Raw genomic sequence first — 26,688 nt, 5'->3', positions numbered from 1 at the left:
ACAGCATGCACTCTGCTGCATGTGTCTTCACACACCATTGAAAAAAAACGAGAAGCTGTCCTTTTTAGTATACAGTTTCAAAGTTTTATGAAAATATTCTTTATCACATTCGTCACTATATGATTTTCAACATTTATCATTGTGACAAGATGCTTTGACAATAATATTATAGTTCCATAATAACTGAAGGTTTGTCAATAATGATATCTCTGTAACAATTCCGTCTTCCACCATTAAGTCATAGTCAATTCATAATGATTTCATACTTTGATAACACTGAAAGTAATGCTATACTTTGATAGAAACTTAAGTTTTGCAATAGCAATATGTATAGCTATTTGTATTTGCATGCGTGGAGGTGCAAATATCATGCGTTAGAGGTTGTTTGTCTTTATATTTACTCTCTGTAGACACAGACGCATGCCAATGTTAAAAACCACAGACTGACCGTCATATGCCGCACTCACTGACATCAACGTGGACATTTAAAGTCACCCAAAGCCAATTGCTTACAAATAGTATCATCTCTTAAAATATTGAACAATAAATAGTAGCACTTTTCAAAAACAAATGTAAGCCAATATAAACCTTGAAGTTTAAAGGGTTAAAGTTGTGAAACAAAAAGAGAAAGACAGTCCAGTCAAACGATAAAGAAATACTGTTTAAAGCAAGATTGCGTAACTTTTGACAAAAGTAATAAAAAACATCCTGCTACAATTAAAAGTAAGATTCATAAACACTCTTGTAGAATAAAATACACTAAGTTGTTTTGCTGATACAGCCTTAAGGCCTTTACATGCCGGGCGCGTGACGAATAAACGACACGAAAATGCGAAATACTCGCCTGTGAATATTTTGCATCTAAATAGTGTTTTGAATTTGCAACAGTTTTTCAATTAAAAGGTTTGAATAAATTTGTGCAGGCAGAGGACCAACTACGGATCCTATATGTTTCAAAGTCAATGGGATTGTTCCATTGGGTTTTGGATTACTGCAGAAAATCAGCTCTGTGGCAAACAAACGTTTATGATACTTACACGTTATGTTCAGCAAGATAATCTTCACTAATGAACATTACTTTTATGGTTTGAAGTGTTGAAGTGTGAATGCAGTCACCAGAAGTAAACTAACGCTAGGCTATAAACAAACTACACCACAGTTACATGAGCGCAAATATAGACGAGGCTGTAAAGGAGGGCGAGTCGGCGTGATGATATTTAGTAGTCTCATTTAGCCGCTTGTTAGCAACCACCTTTTTGAAGACCCAAAGGCTTCAAAATTCACGAGTGGGATATTTATTTTATATCGTAGAACAAAAATGTTAATACTTTAGGTAGCTATTGCTGGCTAACAGACATTACTGAGTCAGTTAGCTGACTTAGCGACTCTTCTCTACTGCTGTTACACTATAGCATTCACCATGTAAGGGATAATGTGCAGCGAGTCGGTCATTGTTGTGAAAGAATCTCCAACAGGGCGATGCAACATCGCAGCCCTCATATCCCGCTTATTACACATCTACTTATTTAAGAAATCAATATTTTGACACAAAAAATGGTCCGCCAGAGTCCGACATCAGAACTGCACCCATAGCAACGGTCTGTTATACATAGCAACGGTCTGTTATAGAGAAATTACAGACCGCAGAACACCGTGATTGACCAATCAGAATCGACACAGCTGTGTAATTATATCCCTTATTTGTCAGTTACAGGCCATATTGGCTGTTTAGCAAAGGTTACACAGTATTGCTTTAAAGCTAAATATTTCTAAATCAATGCTAGTATGCTAAAGTCCATGGACGTTATATTATGCTGGACAAAATACTGTAGAAGGTTGATGGTTGGTAGATCTCTCTCTGTCATATTCATGGACAACTTTAATATATTCAACCCCTAACCAGAGGCCCATTAGAAACAAAGAAAACAACTTTCTCATCAGCAAACACCAGTAAATCCATTTCATTTATTATGACAGTAATTGTATAGCTGCACCTTAATTATTGCACAGGATGTGCTCCTAATGTGATGTGCGTATCAGCACCACTTCAAGTATTCTGTTTGTTCTGATACTGAATCTTCTGTGCTCTTACTTTACCTCACTGGGTCCAACTATTGTAAAAGCCTTGCAGTCTTTTTTTTTGGGTTACAGTATATGGAAGGAAGAATTGTGGATGGATTATTCCGGAAAATGAACTGATTTCTTATCAATGATAAAGGGTTTCTGCCTACAGTTCCATCATTATAAAGATAAGATCAAATTCATCTTCTAATAGTAAAATAAGATGTGTGTGTCCCAAATGTAAATGCCACATTAAAGATTGTTTCAAGGAAGAGAGAAGAATCAGCATTATGGAGCTTATGTTATAAGTTGTAGCTAATAGTTTTATTAATGTGATTCTGTTCTGAATGATCCTCCTCTGTCTGCTCAGAGTAGTGGTGGGGCCTATCCAGCTAGCTGCTTTTAGTTAGCCCAAAGTTTAGATAACGGCGAAACATAGCAAATACTAAAAACCTATGGACTTCCAGACAAGGGAACCGGAAGTGGTGGGTTCTCACAGTTGCTCTACCAAAGCTCAATGAAATCACTCCAGAGAGAGAAGAACATGTTTTCAGTCCTATGCCATAGGATGATGATGATGATGATGATGATGATGTAAACACAGCTGAGTGGGCAGCAGGCTCTAGGGCCACTGCTGGATTGAGTCTTTACAGGCAGTCCCCACTGCTCCGAGTCCAGAACCTGGTTCCCGATAGCTCCTTGGACTGTTTTAGCTGGTTCTTGTCAGTCTCTTCAGTCCTCTGTCTTTTGTCTCTGCTCTTCCATGGCTATCACACAGCTGGGCTTCCCAGCATTGTCCACATGTTTGTGTCCATTATTTTGCACAATTAAGGGTACGATAGTTTTTTCATTCGTCTGTGTGATTAAAATTGTGTTTTTGCTGGAAGTGTCTGCTTTTAACTTGTTGAGTGTGCTGGTGTGTGTGAGCAGCATCACGGTCGGATGGCCGTTGTTCTCGTCGGTGGCGACCTCGTTGGAATCGGTGGCTGGGTTGGAGGGGCTGGCGTTGCCACGGCGAAAGCAGCAGCATAGTATCCTATTGATAGGCCGGAATACAGCTCTGTACAGGCCGCGGCGGGCGCTTTCGCTTACGAAGCAGTAGAGAGCGGGGTCGGCCACGCAGTTCAGGGAGGTCAGCAGCAGTGACAGGTGGTAGTAGTTAAATATTCCTGGAATATAAGAATACAGGCCACGTAGTTAAGAAATTTTTTTTTTCATCCTTAATCACTGGATTACTTTACAAAGAAGACACTGTACCTGCAATAAAGTTGCAGTCTCGCTCCAGCAGGGTGCGTACTAACAGGAAGACGTGGTAGGGGGAGAAGCAGACGAGGAAGATGAGGATGGTGCTGCTGACTAACTGCCTGATCCTCGTCTTCTGGTCCGGCTGTGTCCCAGCGCTCCGACCCACGGCACGAAGAACACACAGGTAGCTGATCTGAACAGAAAAAAACACAAGTCATCAGATGCATCAGGGTCATTGTCAAGATAACTAATTCAACCCTGGTGGAGGTCAACACTCACTAGAAACGTGTTTGACTATGTGCCGATGATACGGACACAGCTCTCGCTTTGGTTATACAAAGACCGGATGGCTCGTATTAATGATCCTGGTAGCCCAGATTCCTGCAGTAGCCCCATAGGACTCCCCAGGTGACACGGGAGGTGGACGGTTCTTTGCAACGTCAGCAGTAATGTGGGTGTTGTACCGGACCATTGTGGTGAAGAAGGAGCTGAGCTGGAAGGCAAAGCTCTTGATTTACCGGTCCATCTACGTTCCAACCCTGACCTATGGTCATGAGCTTTGGGTAGTGACCGAAGGAATGAGATTGCGGATACAAGTGGCCAAAATAAGCTTTCTTCATAGGGTGGCTGGGCTCAGACATCTGGAGGGATCTCGGAGTAGAGCCGCTGCTTCTTCACGTCGAAAGGGGCCAGCTGAGGTGGTTTGGGCATCTGATCAGGATGCATCCTGGACACCTCTTTATGGGTTTTCCTGGCACATCCAACTGGTAAGAGGCCCCGGGACCCAGAACACGCTGGAGAGATTATATATCTCGGCTCGCCTGGAAACACCTTGGTGTCACCCAGGAAGAGCTGGTAAACGCTGCTGGGGAGAGGGACGTCTGCTAATGGGTCTTTTCACACAGAACGCAGTTTGCGCTGCACTCGCCGCTGGGTTCAGCGCACATCACAGTGTGTCTTTCCTCGAAGCAGCGAAAAGCCGTTGTTGCGCCAGGCAAGTCACTGGAAATAATGGGTTTCAGAACGCAGTGGTGCCGTTGCCACGTTCTGTGTGAAAGGCCCATAAACCTGCTGCCCCCGCGACCCGGCCCTGGATAAGCGGTAGACAATCGACCGAACACATCTGTCTCACCGAAAGTCCCTGCACACCTACACAGGTGTTTTCAATGACTCTGATTTGACCTCTCATCATGTTAAAGCTGGATGGAGCTATGGAACTTGGTGTTACATGATGACACAAAACTCTAAGGACTAATAAGATTGACAGCTGCAACCAAACCAATGCCCAACTTTACGGCAGAAATAAGCAGGTTCACAGACTGGTACAAAAAAACGGTTTTGGTTTCTATATCTAATTTCCCCGTTCATGACAACTGTGCAGGGAGTGAATTTTTGTATAACTCACCCTTTCAGTTATATTATGGCTTAAATTTAGGCATAATTAAGGGCATGGCTGCTTTGAGTGACAGGTTTCTACCACAGCGTCGCTGGTTTGTTCAGCATTCGGTTCATACTTAAAGTCACTCTAATGAGTCGAGGCACATGTTGTTTTAATTCTTGCTAGCAAAAATTAGCATCCCAATTAATATCACAGTTAACATGACCTTACAAACCAAGCTAGCTAGCTAGCGCTATACCGCGCGGTACCTGACCCTGTTGGGCCTCGCTCCTCTCCAGCTCCACGCTCACATCCAAATATGGACACTTCTGGTTTCAAAAAACCAAGATGGCGACGGTCAAAATGACGAACTTCAAGGCTTCAAAACGGTAGTACGCAAACCAATGGGTGACATCACGGTCAATTGTCGATAACGTCCACTTCTTATATATGTAATGAAATGTCACTGTATAATAAGATGTGATAAAAAAAAAATTAAAAAAATATATATGTGAAACAGTTATCATACCGATAGAATAGCCAGCGGGAACATGAAGCCAATGGTGAAGCGGTAATAGTTGATGGGATACTCCCACGACTTCATGGGGTAGTGCTCGAAGCACACCGATTGGTTCTTGCGGTCTCTGCTCAGTTCTTTATGGCGGAAGAAAACCACACCCACGGCGATCTCCTTCAGCCAGATGATGGTGCTGACAAGCCACGCTGCACTCATGGAGCGGAGAGAGGTGAACCTGGAGACAAACAATTAGCATCAAATAAGCTCTTATACTTTTTTTTTTTAATAAAACTACTTAAGCACAGAGGAACTGTGGTGAAAAGTTGAAGAAGATTAAGGTAACAGAGGTGGTGAGCTGCTGCATTTTTATCATGCCGTATCAAAATTACCTCAAAGGGTGGACCACAGCCAGGTAGCGATCCAGGCTGATACAGCACAGGAAACCAATGCTGATGTAGATGTTCTCATAGAGCAGGAAGCCACAGAGCTGACACAACCACTCCCTGTGACTCCAGTCATCATCCTGACACAACAACACACATGCATGAAACTAGACAATAGGTAGATGTCCTGGACAACAGGTAGGGCAGATGAAACTGGACTATTACACGGATAAATGAAAATGAAAGGCACAACATAATGAAAACATATCCAAGTGAGCCTACAGTGAGTAACTGGTGCAGATCATCAAAAACATTTTTTTGTTCAGAAGTCGTATAAAAGTGGTCCTTGCAGAAATGGGTAACATAATAAGAGCATATACAGTAATGTAATAACCTGCCTATAATGTAATGTAAAAAAACCACATCATAACATATTTACTTTTTGTTCATAATGTCATAACTTGTCACAGGTTTTGATTGTTATGACAAACTAAATGAGTGGTTTTACTTTACCTGAAAGAAGTACTGTAGCCACAGTGGTAATGACGCCAGGTATAACAGATCAGACACAGTGAGGTTCATTAAATAAACGCCCAGCTCGTTCTTCTGCTTCAGCTGCAGAGCAGCGTGGTACAAAGAGTACAGGTTGGAGGGAACGCCAACCTACAATCAACAAGATCATTGATTGTGATTATTTTGATTCTCTGACACCAGACAGACAGTTTTTATTTCCCAAACTGCCCTCCTCTTCGTTACTTGATAGTAGAACGTCTGTATTGGATGATTCTACAAAACCTTGGACCATCTGTACATGGCAACTTTGGTATGGTTATGGTTATGGTTATGGTTATGGTTATGGCTATGGTTAGGGAAATAAAACACAGTTGAGAGCATGGTTATGGCAAATTAAACTATGGCAGGTTCGGCTTAGGCAAAATAAAAACTGGACTAAAAGGTTGTGGCTGCGGTTTCTAAAACGGCAAATGTTAATTACAGGCCTGTGACAGAACACAAACTCTTGTCTTCTGCATGAAAGTAGGACTCACTACACGCCTGTCCGCTACCCTGACCTCCACACGTCGCTGCATAAAGGGCACACTATTTCCTGCATTGGCTCTGAATGTTGACAATGCTGTAAATTGTGAGGTATAGAATCGTCCCATATGGATGTAATTCTTAAGTAAACTGGACTTTTGGTGTCATTATGCACCCGTTGGTGGCCAGGGTGGAGGCCCACAGCTGAGAGTGACAGCTGGCTGCATATAATAATACTTGCGTGTTGCAGAATGGTTAATTTTCTAACCAAGTTTTGGCTCAGATTTGCTGTCATAACCTCATCTATTCATACATCCACTTTCCCTCCTTGCATATTCTTTGCAGAGTTGCTGCAGAGGTCTCCTACGCATAGACTGTATATAAGAAGTGGACGTAGTCACAGTGACGTCACCCATTGGTTTGTGGACTGCTGTTTTGAAGCCTTGAAATCGGCATCGATGGCCGTCGCCATCTTTGTATTTTGCAACCAGAAGTGACACGAGAAGGAGGAGCTAAGTACAAACGAACGCTGAATAAGAAATTTTTAGGCGACTAAAATGTTACAATTAACTTTCTTTAATTAACATGTTTACAGTGTTTTTCTATACAATCTAACTTCTTTTAGCAACCAGAGGAGTCGCCCCCTGCTGGATATTGGAAAGAATACAGGTCACTTCAGCACACAGTGGGAGTGAGGTTCTTTATACCTTAGAGACCCATGTGTGACCTCAGCACAGTACTCCGTGATTCAGTCACATCGTGTTCCTAATGCAAACCTTTACTGGAAAAGTCAAAACTTTATTATTTTTTACGATAGGAAAGCGATGTTTAAATCCAGCCTGATATTGCCTTACATATAACAGAATGATCCAGTCACTTCCACACAGTGAGGCATACAGCTGATTAATTAAACACTGGTATCGGATCGGTACTCGGTATCGGACGATACCCAAAGCCCAGGTAAAGTATCGGCATCGGGACTAAAAAAGTCGCTGCATCCCTAAAAAACGATAATTACAAAAATACTAATAATTTGAAGATGCAACCAGCTGCTGGATAACACATAAAAGGATAGCACTTCGATTTTTCCCCCTAAGCCAGGGTTCTGCAACCTGCGGCTCTTTAGCTCCTCTCCAGTGGCTCCCTGTGGATTTTTAAAAATGGAAATGAATAACTGTTTTTTGTTTACATTTTCATTTATTTTATCATTGTTGTAGGTCTATGGTACGACGGTACAACGGAGTATTAGGGCCATATTGAGGGAAAAAAAATTTTAGATTTCAAGAATAAAGTCATAATACTACGAGAATAAAGTCATAATATTATAAAGTAGTAATTTTACGTATTATTTTCTTTTTTCTCGTAAAGTAATGACTTTTTTTTCTTGTTAAGTTATGAAATCTCAGATTTGTTTCCCTCAATGTGGCCCTAATACTTCGTAGTACATTTTCACTTTGGCCCTCACTGCATTAGACTTATATACTATATACTTAGACTATAAACTGTGTTACCTTCATCACAATGCTCAAATGTTTTGTGTCTCTAGACAGATTTTCTTTTCTTTTTTTGCCTAAAAGGGCTCTTTTGATTGAAAGTTTCTGACCCCTGCCCTAAGGTTTAATAGGGACCGCTATGTGTCCAAATCACAGAGTGATGTACAGAGTGCTGAGGTCACAGATGGGGCTACAGTAAGTGCACCATTGACATCTCCGTTCTATTACAGAGCTGATAAGCATGAGCTTGTGCGTCAATGAACTAGGTTTTCTAGAGCTTGAGACTTGACTGTGGTTTCCTGTGTCACACTGACCTCAATTTGGAAACAAACCTTTTCCAATAACTTTTATAAAATATTCAGACACAGTTAACAGTTTTGTGTAGGTATTCAAGATATGTACACACTTACCACTAGTACGAGTATATACACACAGGAGAAGACGTACTGGTGGACTTCATGGCTGATCGTGCAGTTAATCACGTCCTCAGACATGTTTAACACCATCACACCCTGCTCACATTCACACTACTTCGCCTTTAACATGTACACATCCACATGAATGTTTTCAGACATTTCCGCACATCCATGTAAATATAATGTAACAACACACACACACACAAATCTTCATGTTGGTTGGAGCGCTCAGCGATGGCTTAAACTTCTCATCTGGGTGAGTGTTTGTCTTCACTGATTGAGTCGTCCAGTTTCATTTGGCCACTGTAAAACACAGAAAATTTATTTATTACATTTTTGTCATAAATACTTATCATATTCATTTTTATTAAATTAGGCAAACTTAAAACCATAGTTACAGTAATGACAAGTTTTTGGATAATGTTATATTAAACGGTAAAAGTCTTCTCTTACATGAGCCGATAGTAATTTGAACAGGAAAAATGTTTCAACCTAGTTGTAATAAACTGAAATGACATTTGTTTTTGTTGGTCATAAGTTAGGTTTGTTGGTTGTAAGTCACCAGTCATTGAATGTGGAGCAGTGCCTTCTGAGTGCCGTGTCACTCAGTCTCAATCATACTAATCAAAGGAGAGGAAGTTTTTGTCAAACCACCCAATTTGAACACAAAGTAACCCGATCTAAATTATTTTCATCCACTTAAAAATAGCCAAATTGGGGCAGAAAACCACCAAATCTGGATCCACTGTTCGGACCTTAAAGAAGAAGAAGAAAGATGATCCTGAAAACATTTGAGGAGAGAAATAGGCATTAACGTAACATAATATTGATTCATATTTGATCAGCGCTGCCTAGTTTGACCGTTTGGTCGGAGTTCGCGAGTGATTGACAGCCGGCTCTCAGACGGCAGATGGACAGCAGACCTCAGATCAGCTCTTACTGCTTGTTTTCCTCCGGTCTGTGAAATCTTGCAGATGCCATTAGGAGCACCGGAGGCACATAATTTTTTTTCATGTTACCTGTTTCATGCACTACTGTCAGGATATAGCGGCCGTTTTATAAAAATAACTTTTTTTAATCATATTTGCTCCAATCTGCCTACTTCAGCTGTAATACATCCATGTGTCAGCCTGTAGTAAGGCACAACATTGCTTTGAACTAAATGCTAACATCAGTATGCTAACATGTAGATGTTTACCAGGTGTAATGTTTACCATGGTCACCATATTAGCTTAGCCCATTAACGGTCTAACATTTGCTAATTACTAAACACAAACTAGTTCCCAGCCTCAGTTGATGGGAATGTCATTAGTTCTGCAGGTAATTTAATCATGAACCAAAGTATTGGACACCGTGACGATGGTGCTAGATGAAAAGTCAGAGGATCTCTGACGTAATTACAGTTCATCTTGAGGAGAACATGAATGTGTGTAGCCTACGGTACCAAATTCTACGACAATCCATTCAATAGTTGTTGAGATATTTAACTAAAAACTATAAACCAACCTCATGGTGGCGCTAGAAGCAACGTCAAGGGATCACCAAAGTTATCATTCAAAACACAATCAAGTAACCATATTCACTGAGTTCCTCTTCATTTAAACTGTTCTCTGTGTGTGGTTGAGACGGAGAGAATCAGAAGTGCAGAATCACTTTGGCTTCCTGTGTGAACCATGACTGCATCCTGTTCCCATTACTAGTAGTGATCGTGTCCATGATTCAGATGTAGCACTGCCTGTTTCTACAGGGTTAGTTGAGTCCATTTATATTTAGTCATGCATGTACTGCTACAGTATTATCATGTTCAAGAGCAGTGATGTACAATTTATGTTGTCCCTGATTGGACACACAGATGACACATCCTTTTTCAAAACGCTGTCCAGACTACATTATTATATCAATAACCATTAATCAGAGATACAATATGATTTTTCTTTTCTTTTTCAAAATCACGTTATGAAACAATGACTTTAAAACCTTGGACCATCATGGAGCACATAGGGAAACTCCTATAAAAGCCTCAAATGATTGAAGAAATGATTAGAGAGGCCCTCACCGTGAGAACTTCCCTCCCTGACATGACTAGCATGCATTAGCGTGACATAAAACACAGATGAGACCAAAGTGATAATTTACTCATACAGGCTGCCAGACCACATTCCAAGAAGTGACACTCAATCAGTCCTAAGTACGTAACAACTATGACAAACTGATAAGAGGTGTGAGTGTAAAGTGAAGCCCGACATTTCTATTGAAATATACCAGCAAAAAAGTTAACAGGGAAAATAAAGGTATGGTCTATATATGATCCTTATTCTGGCTTCATCCAGTTACTGTAATAACTGCTGCTCATGCTGCATGTTTCAGGATCACACGACACAAAGTCCATATGTTGATTCGACTGATGAATGATGATGACTCTGATTGTTGTGTAATGTAATGTTCACGCTTAGACATAAACAACAAATTCATTCACTGTTCAAGGTGAATAATCTACTGTTTAATTGGCCTTGATATCATTGCTTATGTATTTACACTACTGTACCTGTGATAATAAGCTGTGGGCCCCTGTTAAAGCTGCAGTAGGCAGAATGTTTTTGGCATCATTGGGCAAAGATTCCATAATAATCTTTCAGCATATTGTAATTCAAGTGTTCTGAGAGAAAACTAGACTTCTGCACCTAATCATGGCTCTGTTTTCAGGCTTTAGAAAATCTAGCCCGTGACGGGAGTCTTTGACCAATCACAGGCCATTTCAGTGAGAAAGCGTTCCTATTGGCTGTTCATTCAACGGAGGCATCTGTCAATCACTCACAAATTCCGATCAAACAGTCAAACTAGGCAGCGCTGATCAAATATGAATCAATATTCTGTTACTGTAATGCCTATTTCTCTCCTCAAATGTTTTCAGAAACATCTTGTAGTTTACTGTTTAGCTGTAAAATGAGAAAGTTTGCCCCGGCTGGTGGGCGGTGCTTGGTATTTCCTCAACTGATCTCAACATGGCTGCCGGTCACAAACTTTCTACCAACCCACAAACTGTGAAATCAGACCAACCAGTAATTTTTTTTGTGGACGGCCTAGATCAGAAAACATGTGATTCAACAAGCCAATCAGATTTTGCTCCCCTTCCTATGTCACATGCAGGCTCATTAGAATATAATCACTACCTTTGCAAAGGTGCACCATAGTTTTATCTCTAGCCAATCAGAGTATACTGGGCTTTTTTAAGAGGAAGTCTTAAAGAGACAGGAGCTAAAACGGAGCGTTTCAGGCAGAGGGTGAATACAGGTATATTCAGACAGACAGGATGAGAAAAATAATGCGTTTTTTTAACATTAAAGCATGTAAACATGTTCTAGGAGAAACCCAAAATACAAGTATGAACCTGAAAATGAGCATATGTCTCTTTTAAGTCATTCACAGTCGTTTTAAATATCAACACCAGCACATTCAAGTGTAACATCAGACGGTACAGTTGAGATTTATTTAAATGTATATATTTATTTTAAAAACTAGTTATTTAAACTATTTTAAATATAGTTGAAAGGTCATTCGCTCCTCTGTGTGTTCTGTCTCCTATAGCAACATCAAAAGAAATGTCTTCTTAGTTTATATTCCTGACTTTGACATTTAAATGTGAGCCAGATGTAGTGTCTTGTCAGCAGTTCAGTTTAGCTGTTTTGAGATCCATTGACGTTGTTGGAAGAAACCAGTCGGTGAAAATGAGCTTCTGAATAGCATCTAAATTCAGCGTTGCTTACCTTCTGTGAACTCCAGCTCCAGCGTAACACAGAGTCAATGGACAGTGAAGCTTCTGAGTATAACCTCGTCTATATTTTTTGCTTTGGCATCCCATCATCTTTAGAATGGCTCCATAATGACATATTATAAAACCATTGAGAGCCACTTTAACACAACACACTGAAACCACAAGCATCATCTCTCTCTCCTTCTCTCACTCAGTCTGCTCTTCCTAAATAAACCACAGACAGATTAGGGCACAGCTGGATATACTGTGCATTCCTCAAGTATCAAGCTAACCCATGCTTTTAACCCGTATTCAGCCAGGTGAATGGAATATACACAGGCAGTAATACCGTATGAAAAAGATATTTGCGCTGCAGACCTGCAGACCTTCACCTGTTGACCATGCCACAGAGGAGTGAACTGGTTTTCCTGCAGTTGTGGGTGAGTGGAAGCAATAATGCATCATTCAACCTGCATCACCTGATCTCACTACACAGTCTCATGGCAGATCAGAAATTGTATCTATTTGATTCGTGACACGAACTTCCCTTTTTTTTCGTGACGCTCAGCACGACTTTCAACAACGAATTTTTGTGCATTTTCCTACAAATGTCCAGCAACACGTGACACATGTGTCAATTTCCGCTCTAGTCTCTTCAAAATAAAACTACTTAGTTAGGTTTAGAAATACATCAACTTGGTTAGGCTTAGGCAACAAAACTACTTAGTTCGGTTTAGGAAAAGATCACAGTTTGGGTTAAAATAACACCGGAAGTGGCGTAACTTAAGTACGGAAGTAACATGACAAATAAATCAACTTTGACCTCTAGTTTCACGCAGGACACGTCCTGTGTTTTTTTGACCCACCCATCCACCCAGACCTCCTCTCTATGCAGTGTTCGCCTTTCTCTATACTTCCCGGTTCACAAATACATGGATTACATACGAATTGATTTCATGCTGACCATCAGGAAAATTGTTTTAAATTTGTGTCTATGTACACGAATCAATACATTAAATTTCGTTATTATTTCACAAACTGCTGTGCGACTGGGCTGGATCTCAATAGGCTCTCTGTACAATCTGTTTGAGTCACATATGGATGTGATTGTGGAGATGAATTCTCTTCACATGCATGCCAGCAAAGTCAGTGACCATAATTATAATCCAGGAACTGTTTACAGCCTCTGTAAACACTGTGGCATCTGTCCTGCAGATTGATCTTACAGTGCCAAATGAAAATAAGTCTGCAGCGGAGCCACACACAGCAGAAAGGCATACTGCATACAGGTGTCTCGAGGTCTAAATGTGCATCAAGCAAAGGAAGCTGTACGACATGCCGTCCAACCAAGTCCAAAGGTTTGGATGCATCCATACAACTGTTTTCTCTCCCGAAACTGATTCTGATACCTAAACTGTATGGTGTCAGATCAGTCTGACGAATGGATTCATGTATTTCGTGATTAACATATAAATTACTCTCTCTGCACACAAAAATAGTTATCGTTGCATATAAATGTAAAAAAATAATCCACAATGAAAAAAACTAGAAAAGTGCACTCAGTGTATCTTCACCAGGTGCGTCTGCAACAACCACTGCTGTGATGTTTGACTGAATGAACACAATTGCCCCCCCATCTAGACAGCAGGCATATCAGGCACGTTTTTCACTCGCACATCTCTTTGGCGAGGAAAAACTGTCATGGCCATTTTCAAAGGCGTCCCTTGACTTCTGACCTCCAGATATGTGAATGTAAATGTGTTCTCTGGGTACCCACGAGTCTCCCCTTTACAGACATGCCCACTTTATGATAATCACATGCAGTTTGGGGCAAGTCATAGTCAAGTCAGCACACTGACACACTGACAGCTGTTGTTGCCTGTTGGGCTGCAGTTTGCCATGTTATGATTGGAGCATATTCTTTATGCTAGATGCAGTACCTGTGAGGGTTTCTGGACACTATCTGTCATTGTTTTGTGTTATTAATTAATTTCAAATAATAAATATATACATACATTTGCATAAAACAGCATATTTTCCCACTCCCATGTTGATAAGAGTATTAAATACTTAGATAAAAAATGTATGATTAATTTGCAATTAATCCCGATTAACTATGGACAATCATGCGATTAATCATGATTAAGTATTTTAATCAATTGACAGCCCTAATAAATCACAAATTACATTTGTGAATGTTTCTGAGTGTAATCATTAATATTGAGACTAATCTGACTCCATACAATAAGCAAAACACATTTTTGAGAAGAAGGAAGTGATTCTGTAAACCTCATTGTGTGGAACTCATATACTGTATAAGTAGCGAGAGCAGGGACCAGGGATGCTGAATTAAGTAACTGAGGTAAATGAGGTTACTTTTGACATAAGTCATTCTTACACTCACACACACACACACATACATTCTCCTTTCACATACTTTACTTTTTCAACATATATTTTCACTCTCACATACACATATCTACACATACATAGAGTGTTCTTTACTCTCACCAGTGGTGGCTGGTGACTCAGAATTTGGACAGCCTGTCATTGAAAAACTAAATTTAATAACGCACGGGGGAAGCAGCACCTTTTGTAGTCCATCTTCAGAACATTGTAGTTTCACCACAGCAGATCCGCATCACTAACATTCGCCGCTGTCGCATCATAATTACGGAGCCTAGTGTTAGTGCAGTCCGATTCTCTTAACACCACCGTTGTCTTTTCCTAAGTCCTTATGAATTCTCTTTCTCGTCGTTCCTTGACCTCATGATGTTTTCCATCAAGGTCAAGGAAAAATGGTTAGGAAAAGACTTTAGGACGTAATTTTTGGACTTTTCGACCGCAGCCTCAGAGTTTACTGTTCCAGAACAGCTGATCAGAGTCAGTTCAATCAACTCTGAGTAGGTTGAACCTGAACATAAAAAGCCATCATCAGTAGAGCTCTGATGCTACGATTCACATGGCGACAGGTAAATAAGAGGCAGAGCCTCCATTTGAATCCAGTCGATGTAGAGATTGTAGTACATGGACGTACAGTATATGCTGACTGTGCACATTTATCTATAAAAAAAGTCAGAGCAGGGAAAAGTGTCAATAATATAATCACGTTTGATTCAGTGTTGTCCATTAATTCATCTTTTACCAGACTTACATTTCCTTAATGATAAAGTGGTGGAGTCTGACTGTGTATTAGACTGTAGCCTACATTACATCTACAATATATTAGTTAGTGGAACGGCTCCAACAAACTGACCGCTGTTTCAGTCAGTGTTATAAAAATGAACTTCGCAAACAGAAGAACAAGCAGAGGTTTTATTCTGAGATGACGGTGACTTGATTCTGTGTGATATTTGAATGTGAGGTCAAAATCAGCTGTTCAGAAAAGACTGACAGCGCGTAAAAGCGGTAACTTTAGAGAGTATGTATGTGAAAGGAGAATGTACGTGTGTGTGTGAGTGCAAGAATGAATTATGTCTTGTAGAGCCCCTCATATATAATGACGTTGACAAAAACATGTAATTAAAAGTTTCAACAGCAATATATATAAATATATTTATAAAATGTTTAAATTTAAATAAAATCTTTTTTTTCCACTCGAAGCTCCGGTTGCACCATATTTTATATTCGGCTGTATAAAAAAACTGGACTTTTAACACAGGGCACCGCTCTTTGCTTCTCATTTCCAAAAGACAGTCAAAGTTTTTTGTTTTTTTTAAGAATGACCACAATTGTCCCGTAACCTAACCCACTTGGTTATTATTGGAACCATGATGACGAAGCTCCCCTAACCTTAACAAAGTAGTCATTTGAACCCAAACCATGAGCTTTCCTTAAACCTAACCAAGTTGTTTTTGTGCCGGAACCTAACCAAAACCTTAACCATAGTGCTGTCATATCGTAAAACAGATTTATTGTTGCTGCTGATCAGAAAACACTTCCATGTGACAGGGACAAATTATTTATTTTGTGATTTCTACCTCCGACCAAATACTAATATTTGTGGTGCTCACAGTATCAAAAGTCCCATTTAAAAAATGAATTTTGCATTATGTGCATTTATGCGCCCTAACCACTCAGCTATCAGGTAAACCAAGGCATATTTTAATGTTTTGTTAGTTACTGACCGAGACATCAGTTGTGCTAACAGACCCAACGAAACAAGCTAAATTTGAATCCTCAGTCTGGATTATCTATCAGTGTGGGCTCAAAGACTCCAGATTCATCACCCTTTAACAACACGTTGAGCATACGGTCATTAATAATTAATAATTATTCTCAGACAGATATCGCTGTTTGTTGTGTGTAGAGGTGCGTACAGTAAGTGTACAGTAGTGCAGCAGCAGCACAGAAACGGGGTTTGGCTGAAACACACTTTACTATGACTTTTTTTTTTTTTTAACTTTTTCCAACATACTATACTATGATTTTTTTAAAGCCATATTATACTATGACTATTTTTTAAGACATACAATAATATGACTTTTTTTAAGACATATTATACTATGAAATTTTATGACTTTTTTTTCAACATAATATATGATTTTTTTCATGACTTATTTCGACATGTTATACGAGGACTTTCTAAAAAAACTTTTCCGACAGATTATACAATTACTTTTAAAATATATATTATATATATATATATATATTATATTATGACTTTTTTTTACATACTATACAATGACATTTTATGACTTTTTTTTTTTTTTTTACTTTTTACGACATACAATACTATGACTATTTTTTTCTCTTTTTGACATGATATACATTTACTTTTTAAACTTTTTTAGATATACTATACTTTGACTTATTTTTTACTTTTTTCAGCCATACTACTGTATACAATAATATTTTAATGACTGCTTTAAAAAATACTATACCATGACTTTGTTTTATTTATTTACTTTTTTCGACATGCTATACTATGACTTTTTTATGACTTTTTATGACATACTATATTATGACATTTTATCACTTTTTTTCAACATACTATGATGATGACGCTATGATTTTTTTATGACATACTATCACCCTTTTTTAAAAATAATTTAAACGTACTATACTATGCCTTTCTTTTTAACTAATTTAAGACATACCATATTGTGATTTTTTTTTTTTAAACTTTTTTCCACATACTATACTTTGACTTTTTTAAGGCAAACTATACTACGACATTTTATGACTTTTTTTAACATAATATACTTTGATTTTTTTCATGACTTTTTTTGACATACTATACTATGACTTTTTCGATATACTAAACAATGACTTTATTTTTTACTTTTTTGACATAATATACTATGAATTTTTACAACATACTATACTATGTCTTTTTTGATGTGCTATGACTTTTTATGACTTTTTATGACATACTATATAATTACTTTTTTTTACTTTTTTTGACATATAATACTGCATGATGTTATAGATTGGCATTCATAATAATAACTGTAGTGGTGCTCACTTTATATCTACAGTAATAAATCATTTCTACTCCTCATGCTGCTTCCAGCAAACTCATTCTTCAAGTGGTCTGGAGACTTAATGGCCTTTTGTTCTGACCCACAGCAACATCCAGAGACTCGGCTCACTGTACAGCTGTGAGATCTGGGTTTAATAAAGTAATTCAATCACATGAGTTTATTTGGGATAATCTGAAGGAGGTTAAACTTTGTGTGTGTGTGTGTGTGTGTGTGTGTGTGTGTGTGTGTATGTGTGTGTGTGTGCGTGCGTGCATGCAAGCCTGCGTGTACAGTAGTGGGGCAGGTTATTACAGTTATTCTAAGAGGGAAAATAACTATCAACACATCAATGTGCCATTATATCATATGTTTAATGGGTCCTGGAGATCCCCAAACTGTTTTCTGTTGTCAAAATGTGTCCCAGTGTCCTGTGGTACCCTGGGAAAAATATAAACACTATCTGACCCAGTGTTTTGAACATCTGAAATGATGACCAGGATGACTGAAAAGGGTTTTCTTTCTAACATGACGCCCTTTAGGATGTTTACTATATAAATACACAATAAAATACTTGTACAAACATCATAAAGGTTCTCAAAGTGGGGGCACATTTTTGTAGCCAGAGGAGTCGCCCCCTGCTGGTTATTAGAAAGAATGCAAGTTTAAGGCACTTCGCATAGGCTTCACGTTCAGCGTTGGAAATGAACTTTTTTGTCCACCTGCCACAGTGGCTGGTGGATTCTAAAATCTACCAGCCACTCAATAGACTGTCACTGTTTTTTTTTTGGCTGGTGAATGAAGAAAATCTTGCAGCCACTTGCATATTTTACCAGCATTAGGTTGGTGGCTGGTGCTAATTTCCAACCCTGTTCACGTTTCACAACCGGAGGTTGCTGCCTGATAATAACAGATTAGTGACAGGCAACAGTTGCAGGTCAATTAACAGCCCCAAAACATATGCATGTGTCTATTTTTCGCTAGACTATAGCTCACTCAAATCATTAGGCTTGACGCCTACTCTTTTGGTAGAAGATGAAAACGTTGGTTAACACCTAAAGCCCGAGCAGAGAGGCCAGCAGCAGAAGAGAGCAGAGAAGCACAGTTCATCGTGCGCTGTAAAATACAATGATTATGGTTGTTAGGCTTTTGTTCTTTTGTGTTAGGCTATCAAAGTATGATCAGGCTATTAGTGCGTCTGCACGTGAACATTTGTGGGGATAGTGGGGGTTGCGAGTTACTGCCATTGTTATTTTGGGGGTCGTGGGCTGGCTACTTTGAGAGCACCATTCACACTGCTTGGGCATGTTGAGAGATCAAACCTGCTGTGCTTAGTTACGGTTTCTAAAAGCTGTGATTGACCAAGTGTAGTTAGGAGAAGGAGTTTAGCGAAAACTGCTGAGAACCACAGTTGTAGTAGGTTGTACAGTTGTACAGACTGTCTGTGGTAGAAACAACAACATCGCGGCCGTATTTATGCCTAGATGACTATATTGTTGATGGTGCAGCTGCATAGCCTGGCACTGATCCATCCGAACTCCATTCAGAAAACAAGCAATTTAAAAGTTGTCTGCTTGTCGTCTTGAGGACAGACCTGACAAAGCATGAATTCAGACTTTTCACAAATCAACATCATTATGTAGTTATTTCGGCATCCTTTTGATCCGTTTATTGCAATTAAATCACAGCACAATCTGTTTATTTTGGGTTCATACCGCAGTAGCGACATGTGGCTTGCAACAGTGGTTATTTCTTCCATGGTTGATGGTGGAAATGGCGGAAAGAAAAGTTGTTGGTATCTATGGAGACAAGCTCCTTCTCCTCTCCGGCGCGTCTAGCACAAATGAACACAAATGATGTAAAGGCCCATGTAAAGCGAGCCAAACTTATTCACCTGCCACCTATACCTACCCCTGTTGGTGATGTTTTGGCTGCTGAGGTGCTCAGGTCTGATGCACTAGTATAAACCTATATGTAACACAATGTATGGATGGGGGTTTTGCCTTCACTACACGCCTGTGTTTCATCATATGTTAAACACCTAATACAGTACAAGCTGGACACTTGCCATGCACAGCTGCAGCAGCCACCGTACTCTATACCACACATGACTGCATGTCCACAGTGTGACATACACGGTCCCATTGCTGAGGTCCAGTTCTCCCAGCAGACACACCAGCCACTGAACATATATAACTTTAAACTTCATCAACTCTCAAGACATCAAGATCAATAAATGAACAAATGACCACGTGATCAGAACCTTGACTTTTTCCCCCTAAGGCAGCTAGAATGCCATCGCTGCTCTGTGATCAGTGACCCTGACAGCGGTAACTGTGGAAACAGCAGCAAATTGTAAATCAGGCACCAATGAGGGTCCTGTCGCTGCTACAGGGAACATGCTGGAACCACAGACGTTTCCTCTGATTTACACAGACACACTCATTCACATGCAAAATCTGTAGGCAACGGGACAAGAGTTGGGTATCGGAAGTGTTCTGGTTTCCGTTTGTAGTCTGAGTGGTATTGAGCAATCACATTTGGTTGCATGCAAGTAAACAGTCCATGTTGAGAGCAAAATAGGCGGAACACATTGGCCTAAATGCAATCTTGGAAAATCCCCCCGTTAAAAATTAACAAATCCGCTACTGGTGCTATAATATTTAATTTTCAGCCTGTGATGAGGGTTTGGACAGCACCGGCTGACACCACAATTACATTTACTGCAAAACCAACAACAACAACAGAGTCTTCAAAGCAAACTTGGTGTGGACATGTCTCTCCCTTCTCCGCTGCTGCTGAGATCTGTCTCTCTGCTACCTGTCTACAAGGCCACGACAGTATTTGATTTATTCACCTGGTAGCCATGTTTGATTTACAACACACTCAGGGAGGAAATACAGACAGAAACAGAAGCAAAAGTATAGTAATACATAAAGTATTTATGTTCATGTCAATGTGAGCAATGTTTAGTACAAAAGCTAATGGTAAATGAACTTAAAGCGCTTTACACTAAATGTCAGCATTCCCCCATTCACACACACATTCACACACTGAGTGCCAACCTGCCCATCAGGATCTAAATACTCAGTCACACACCGATGGCTCAGCCTTCGGGAGGTGTCCACAAAACAGGGCTGACATATTGTCTTTGCAGTTTTGCTCTCTTCTGTTTTTTCTGATCAGCCAAGGTGCTTATCTTTGCTCTTCCTAACTAAAGTTATTCTTCTATTTACTTTGAATAAAATGAAATATAAAATGTGTCATTTCGTATTTGAGGATGATACTGTTACTGCATGTTTACTTCAAACAATAAGTTGTGTTTGGAGAGATTCCATAAGTGTTTAAAATCCCAGGTATCGAACTATTTGATAATCACTCTGCTCAAAGCTGTTTAGACGCTACCAGCTGTAGATTTGCTTGGGACTTTATTTGGTCCAGATTTATCAAAGAATTGACACATCAAGAGAAGAGGATGAGGCAGGTGGAGACTTCTAATGTTACTAGGAATAAGTAATGGGGAAGTCCATTTTTCTTGGCAAAAGACCAAAATAGATGTATCAGACTAACTAAAAGTCTTAGTTTTTTTCATATGGGCCCTATACTGACACTCCCAGCTAGCCTGGTTCCAGATCTGTCAATCACCGCCACATAGATTATTACCTCCGCCAAGGCAAAAGGCGATGGTTTTCACCAGCTTTTGTTTGTTTGTCTGTCTGTCTGTCTGTCTGTCTGTCTGTCTGTCTGTCTGTCTGTCTGTCTGTCTGTCTGTCTGTCTGTCTGTTAGCAGGATTACTCCAAAAGTTCGTGATGGATTTGAATGAAATATTTTGGAGGGTTGGAGTGTAGCAAAATGAACAATCCATTAGATTTTGGTGTCGATCCGGATTCATTAATTTTTTTAAGGAATCCGATCAGCCTAAGCATTAAGACCACAGGGTATAACACATGCGCAGTGTAACTGATGACGCGTTGATGATGCATGACCCCGCCTCCTTCTGAGAGCAGAGAGATCCGTGTGTGGATGTGTGTGCGGGAGCTGCTGTCCGTACGCGGTGAGAAAGAGCAAAGCAGTAGCTGACGGGATGAGAGACAATGTAGTGTAACGTTATACAGACATAACAAGGCTGCTGAATGAGAGAGGCATCCGCCGATACGTTAAAAAGGAAACACACCCTGTTAATAACAAGCCGACCACCTCACGGTACCACCAGCTGTGAGCTGTGATCAGTTTTTAAAGTCACGCACCTTGGCGGAGGTCTGCGCTCTCCGAGTGCCATTCTAGTTTGTTCTGCAATTCATGCTCGTTGACGGCTATTTCCGCCGTTTGGAAAAGCAAGCGACCAATCAGAGCATTGTAGACAGGATTGGAATAGTGACTTCATCTTCCAACGTAGCTAGCTAGCTACATCTATGAAAAATAGCAACAGAAAAAAGACCAGATGACATTGACACGTTTTTTTTTATCAACTTAAGGAAATAACAACTCTTAAATCAACACATTTTCTTCATGAAAAACACCACAGCTTCCATGAGGACCGGCGTCAGCGGGACGGATACTTCTACTGATTGGTCGGGACACAACAAAACCACATAAGCCCCACTCCCAAAAAGAATCCAGCTAACATGAAGACGATGTCAGACTGAATGAATGAAGTGACTGTGCTCTGTGCATTGTGGGTCACCTTTAGGCGGACAAATTCAAAAGATGAATATAGCAATATGCACCATGACAGCACAAAAAATAATGAAGGTATTGAAACTAAGTGACACAGGACCCTTCAAGACAGTGATATAGATATAGGTATAGATATAGAGTAATATGCAGGTCCGATTGGTGCACAGTCACAAACAAATCTACAATGAATCAAATGACCACAAAATATATGAGTGAACCTGGGAGGGTCTGGAGCCCTGGAGCAGCTGCCTGCTTGGTAATCCAGCCTTGCTCAGGGTGATAAGCTATATGGCCACATCACCGCAGTTCAATATGCAGTAGTAGTATTACTATGTGTCAGTCATAGAGAGTAGAAAACTAAATACATTATTCATATACTTCATCAGCTTCCCAGTATCCCCACATACAGCTTATGAATAAAAACATACTTTATAAAATGATCATGCCTAGACTGTGATCGGGTGTACACATGCCTCAGTATCCTCGCATTCCAAACAGTCTTATCTGAGCTATTCTCCTAATGAGAATGAAAGCCTATGCAGCTGATTGTAAATAAGATATGAGCTTCACACGAGCCAGCTTCACTTCATAATAGTCTAGTATCCTGAGTGACGGAGAAGCAACAGGATACTTCGGTTATAACAGGGCAGCGTTTGGGTCTGCTGGTTCCTTGCCGGACCCCTCACACAGAATATGAAACTACGGTGTTCTCCAGAGGTTAGCCAGAGACCTCTCACCCTCTGAACAATAAGCTTATCAGGTAGAAAGAGAAAGAAAGAAAGAGGCAGAGAGTGAGAGGAGGAAGAAGAACAATAATCTAGAATAACTTCAGAACCATTCTTAGTCCTCTCCTGTCCTAGAACGTCATCCAGGCCCATAGCAGGACTTGTGGAATTAACTGTTAGCACTGCAGTAATGAGCTACATATAATAAATCATGTCAAAGGGAGCCCTGACCTCTGCTGGATGGACCCTGATACCCCATTGCAGGTCCACTGCACTTCCCTATGAGCCTGGTGGAGGGAAACCCAAGCGGGTTTCAGGGTCCATAGAAGCACCCAATCAAGGGTCCTTCTATATGGACTCTGGAACTCGCTTGATGATGGAGTTGTCTTGAAGACCCCTGAGACCTTCGCAGTGGTCTCAAGTGAGTCCGGTGGCCATGATGGAGGTGTCAGGGGTCCACAAGAGATTTCTGTCATTCTTCTGTTGGGCCTTGAAAGGATCCCAGGAGGCATCTAGCCTCCTAAGCCCTAGCCTTCTGGTTGAGGACCACTGTGGCCCAGGTGGAGGTCTCAGGGGTCTTGAAGGGGTAACTAGAAGGACCCTTGAAGACAGCTCTGTCTTCAAGTGTCCTTCCGGAGACCATAGAAACCTCTTGTGGACCCTGGGTACATCCACCAGGGCTACAAGAAGGTCCAGTGTCCAGTGGGGTCCAGGACCTGGTATAGGTCTAACAGGTCAAGACTGTTCCTGGTCCCTATAGGGACCGTTGAAGTCCCAGTCCATCGTCAATAAGAAAAACACCTGCTACCACAGCCGCTAGTCCTCCTTGAACATCTGGTTGAGGTCCCAGAGGGCCTCAAGGAGGTTTTGCGGAGGGACCCTAGTAACACCCTTGTGGACCTCTGAAACCTCCACAAGGGCCACAAGGGAGTCCAGCAGCACACTAGAGGAAGTTTCAGGAGTCTTCAGGGTTAGCCACGTTTTTTTTCTCGGGACCCTCAGGGGGCCTTGAGAGGAGGCATTAACAAGATTCAGGGCTTTCTTGTGGGCCTGATGGAAGGCCACTGTGGTCCTAGTGGAGGTCTCAGGGGTCCTCGGGGAGTTTCAAGTCACTACAAGGTCATCATCAAGGCCCTGGAACCCCCTTGAGGACACAAGGAGACCTCCACCAGGGCCACTGGACTCCCTTGTGGGCTCGTAGCCCAGTCACAAAGGCCCCTTGGACTCCCCTTGAGGCCCCTGGCAGTCCTCGGTCTCCACATTTAGCACCACCGCCTGAGCTGAGTCCTGTACGTAAAGCCACCGGCATTACAAGCAGGGTTTGGCTTCATTTTCTACTAATGTCTGCAGAGAGCTGAGATGGCCTTTTCAAGGATGAATGAGGTTAGTGTACACAAAGGGCCACTGCATTCTGTCCAACCGGTGCCCAACGTCTGGGCCTGGACCCAAGGGGAGGCTGTAAGGAGATTAAAAAAGGGTGCCTGAATAAAGAATGAAGCGCAGCTGTCAACAGTGATTACACTGAGATCAACAGTTATCTGTGTGGTCGGAGGTGAGCCACTGCAGAGTTCTGCTCCGACTGGTAAAAAATCAATTACTCTTTTACAGTTTATGTTTATGTACGTTGCTGGTTACAACTTTATTTTTCTGTTATCTGGCTATAGTTTGATATCTTTATTTAGTATGCAAAGTCTTGTATTGATATTCTCTCTGCTGTGACTCATGCTGAGCACCGATGCTTCGTGGTGCACAGAAGTGCTGCTGCTCATGTTACCGACTCCGTCAGTGTGAGATGCATTTGAAATCTCCGGGGAAAAAAGTCCAATCATTTACGGAATCGCTTCAGTCTCATATTGATTTGATTATAGGATGAAGTGAAATTCCATTCACCTCCACTGTTTGGGGATGATGGCAAAAATGTGAGCAGTGAACAGCTCAAAACCACCACAACCTGCACGTCCGGACACTAAGTGACCATATATGATCCAGTCATCCATTAATTTAATCAGTCACTCAGTTACTGTTACTGTCTTCTGAGAATCCAACAACCAGCCACCAATCAGTGAGTGAGTGAGTGAGGCAGACAGAGCAGTCATCTCTGAAACCCACTCTTCCTTTTCATTATCACAGCTACACAGTGAACACTCTGGCGGACCATTTTTGTGTCAAAATATTGATTTCTTCAGTAAGTAGTTTTGTAATAAGCTGGATAATGTATAGCTAATGGGTCATTGTTGTGAAAGAATCCCCGACAGGGCGATGAGAGACTGCAGCATCGCCCTGAAGGGGATTCTTTCACAACATTCACAGTTTGGGGCAAGTCATAGTCAAGTCAACACACTGACAACTGTTGTTTCCTGTTGGGCTGCAGTTTGCCATGTTATGATTTGAGCATATTGTTTTATGCTAAATGCAGTACCTGTGAGGGTTTCTGGACAATATTTGTCATTGTTTTGTGTTGTTAATTGATTTCCAATAATAAATATATACATACATTTGCATAAAGCAAGCATATTTGCCCACTCCCATGTTGATAACAGTATTAAATACTTGACAAATCTCCCTTTAAGGTACATTTTGAACAGATAAAAAAATGTGTGATTAATCATGATTAATTATTTTATTCGACTGATAACCATAACAGATAGGGTTGAGGTAGCCTACATGCTGATTCTACACATGGTAACTCTCTATCAAATATTACATGAATATTACATGAAGCTCTGCCGTCCATCAGCCAGTGAAAGTAACAACTGTAATATGAATTAACTGAATGCAGCTTTTTCTCCTGCAGCAGCTTCAACACAGTGAATGAAGTCCATGTTTCTGTTACTGACACCAATAATACAGTCTGTCTGCCCACAGCAGCCTAATAGTCTCTAATAGTTGAGATCAATAATTAATAACTGTGGGTGAAGAGCCTGAACAGTCATTCTAACCTAACACTTCACTCCTCACTATGAACATAATAATAATAATCAATATTCAACAGGAACCCGCTGATATGTCGCTTCAGCTATAAATACCAAATATCAGACTATATATCTATCGCTGATGTAACTAATAATAAAAACCACAAACACACATATCAGCTGCTCTACTGTGGAAATCTCAAGTTCAGGCGGTGATTTTATACATATTTATAAATGAAATAAAGACGCTGATTTCTTACCGAATCTGTCCGGTCTGAAGCTCTGAAGATCTGCATCACACTGACCGCTCTCTCTCTCTCGCTCTCTCTCTCGCTCCATCACACACGCACACGCGCGTGGTCTCTCTTCCTTCCTGAAGCACACACTCTCTGCCTACACACACACCGCAACATGTGTGAAGATGACAGCCACAGTATGATGTTATGCAGCCTATAGTCTACCTGTATATATTTATTTATTATATGGTGAACATTTGCTCCTACATGAATGTGTAACGAATTACTGTATATATATATATTCTGGATGATCAAATTTCCATTTTTGTCATGAGTGTGTGTTGCAGCCAGCATGCATGATTTTAGAAATACCAAGTCGAAGTCCCTCAAAAGTAA

The 26,688-nt window shown here is 40.6% G+C and overlaps 1 protein-coding gene across 2 annotated transcripts; it reads right to left on the bottom strand.

The window, feature by feature from the left end:
* gpr68 (G protein-coupled receptor 68) lies at positions 1–26,392 on the bottom strand. Of its 2 annotated transcripts, none has more exons than XM_074609775.1 (7): positions 26,317–26,392; positions 8,523–8,831; positions 6,098–6,247; positions 5,591–5,724; positions 5,214–5,436; positions 3,319–3,499; positions 1–3,230 (listed from the first exon to the last, which is right to left on the bottom strand). In XM_074609775.1, exons 2-7 carry the CDS (start codon positions 8,616–8,618, stop codon positions 2,794–2,796), a joined length of 1,221 nt encoding a protein of 406 aa, XP_074465876.1. In that variant the 5' UTR covers positions 8,619–8,831; positions 26,317–26,392; the 3' UTR covers positions 1–2,793. The 2 variants fall into 2 exon arrangements, with proteins under 2 accessions (XP_074465876.1, XP_074465877.1); XM_074609776.1 differs by having other exon boundaries at positions 8,729–8,831.
* Between the last annotated feature and the right edge of the window lie 296 nt (positions 26,393–26,688).

Source organism: Sebastes fasciatus, chromosome 15, assembly GCF_043250625.1.
Source record: "Sebastes fasciatus isolate fSebFas1 chromosome 15, fSebFas1.pri, whole genome shotgun sequence".
NCBI lineage: Eukaryota > Metazoa > Chordata > Actinopteri > Perciformes > Sebastidae > Sebastes > Sebastes fasciatus.
The sequence above is the reverse complement of the archived record's forward strand: the minus strand, read 5'-3'. Positions and strand labels throughout refer to the sequence as shown.

Coding starts and splice junctions, on each gene's coding strand:
- gpr68 (XM_074609775.1), bottom strand. CDS start 8,618: ATGGTGTTAAACATGTCTGAGGACGTGATTAACTGCACGATCAGCCAT. Junction 5,437..5,590: donor GCTGTGGTCCACCCTTTGAG/GTAATTTTGATA, acceptor GTTTGTCTCCAG/GTTCACCTCTCTCCGCTCCA. Junction 3,231..3,318: donor AGACTGCAACTTTATTGCAG/GTACAGTGTCTT, acceptor CTTATATTCCAG/GAATATTTAACTACTACCAC.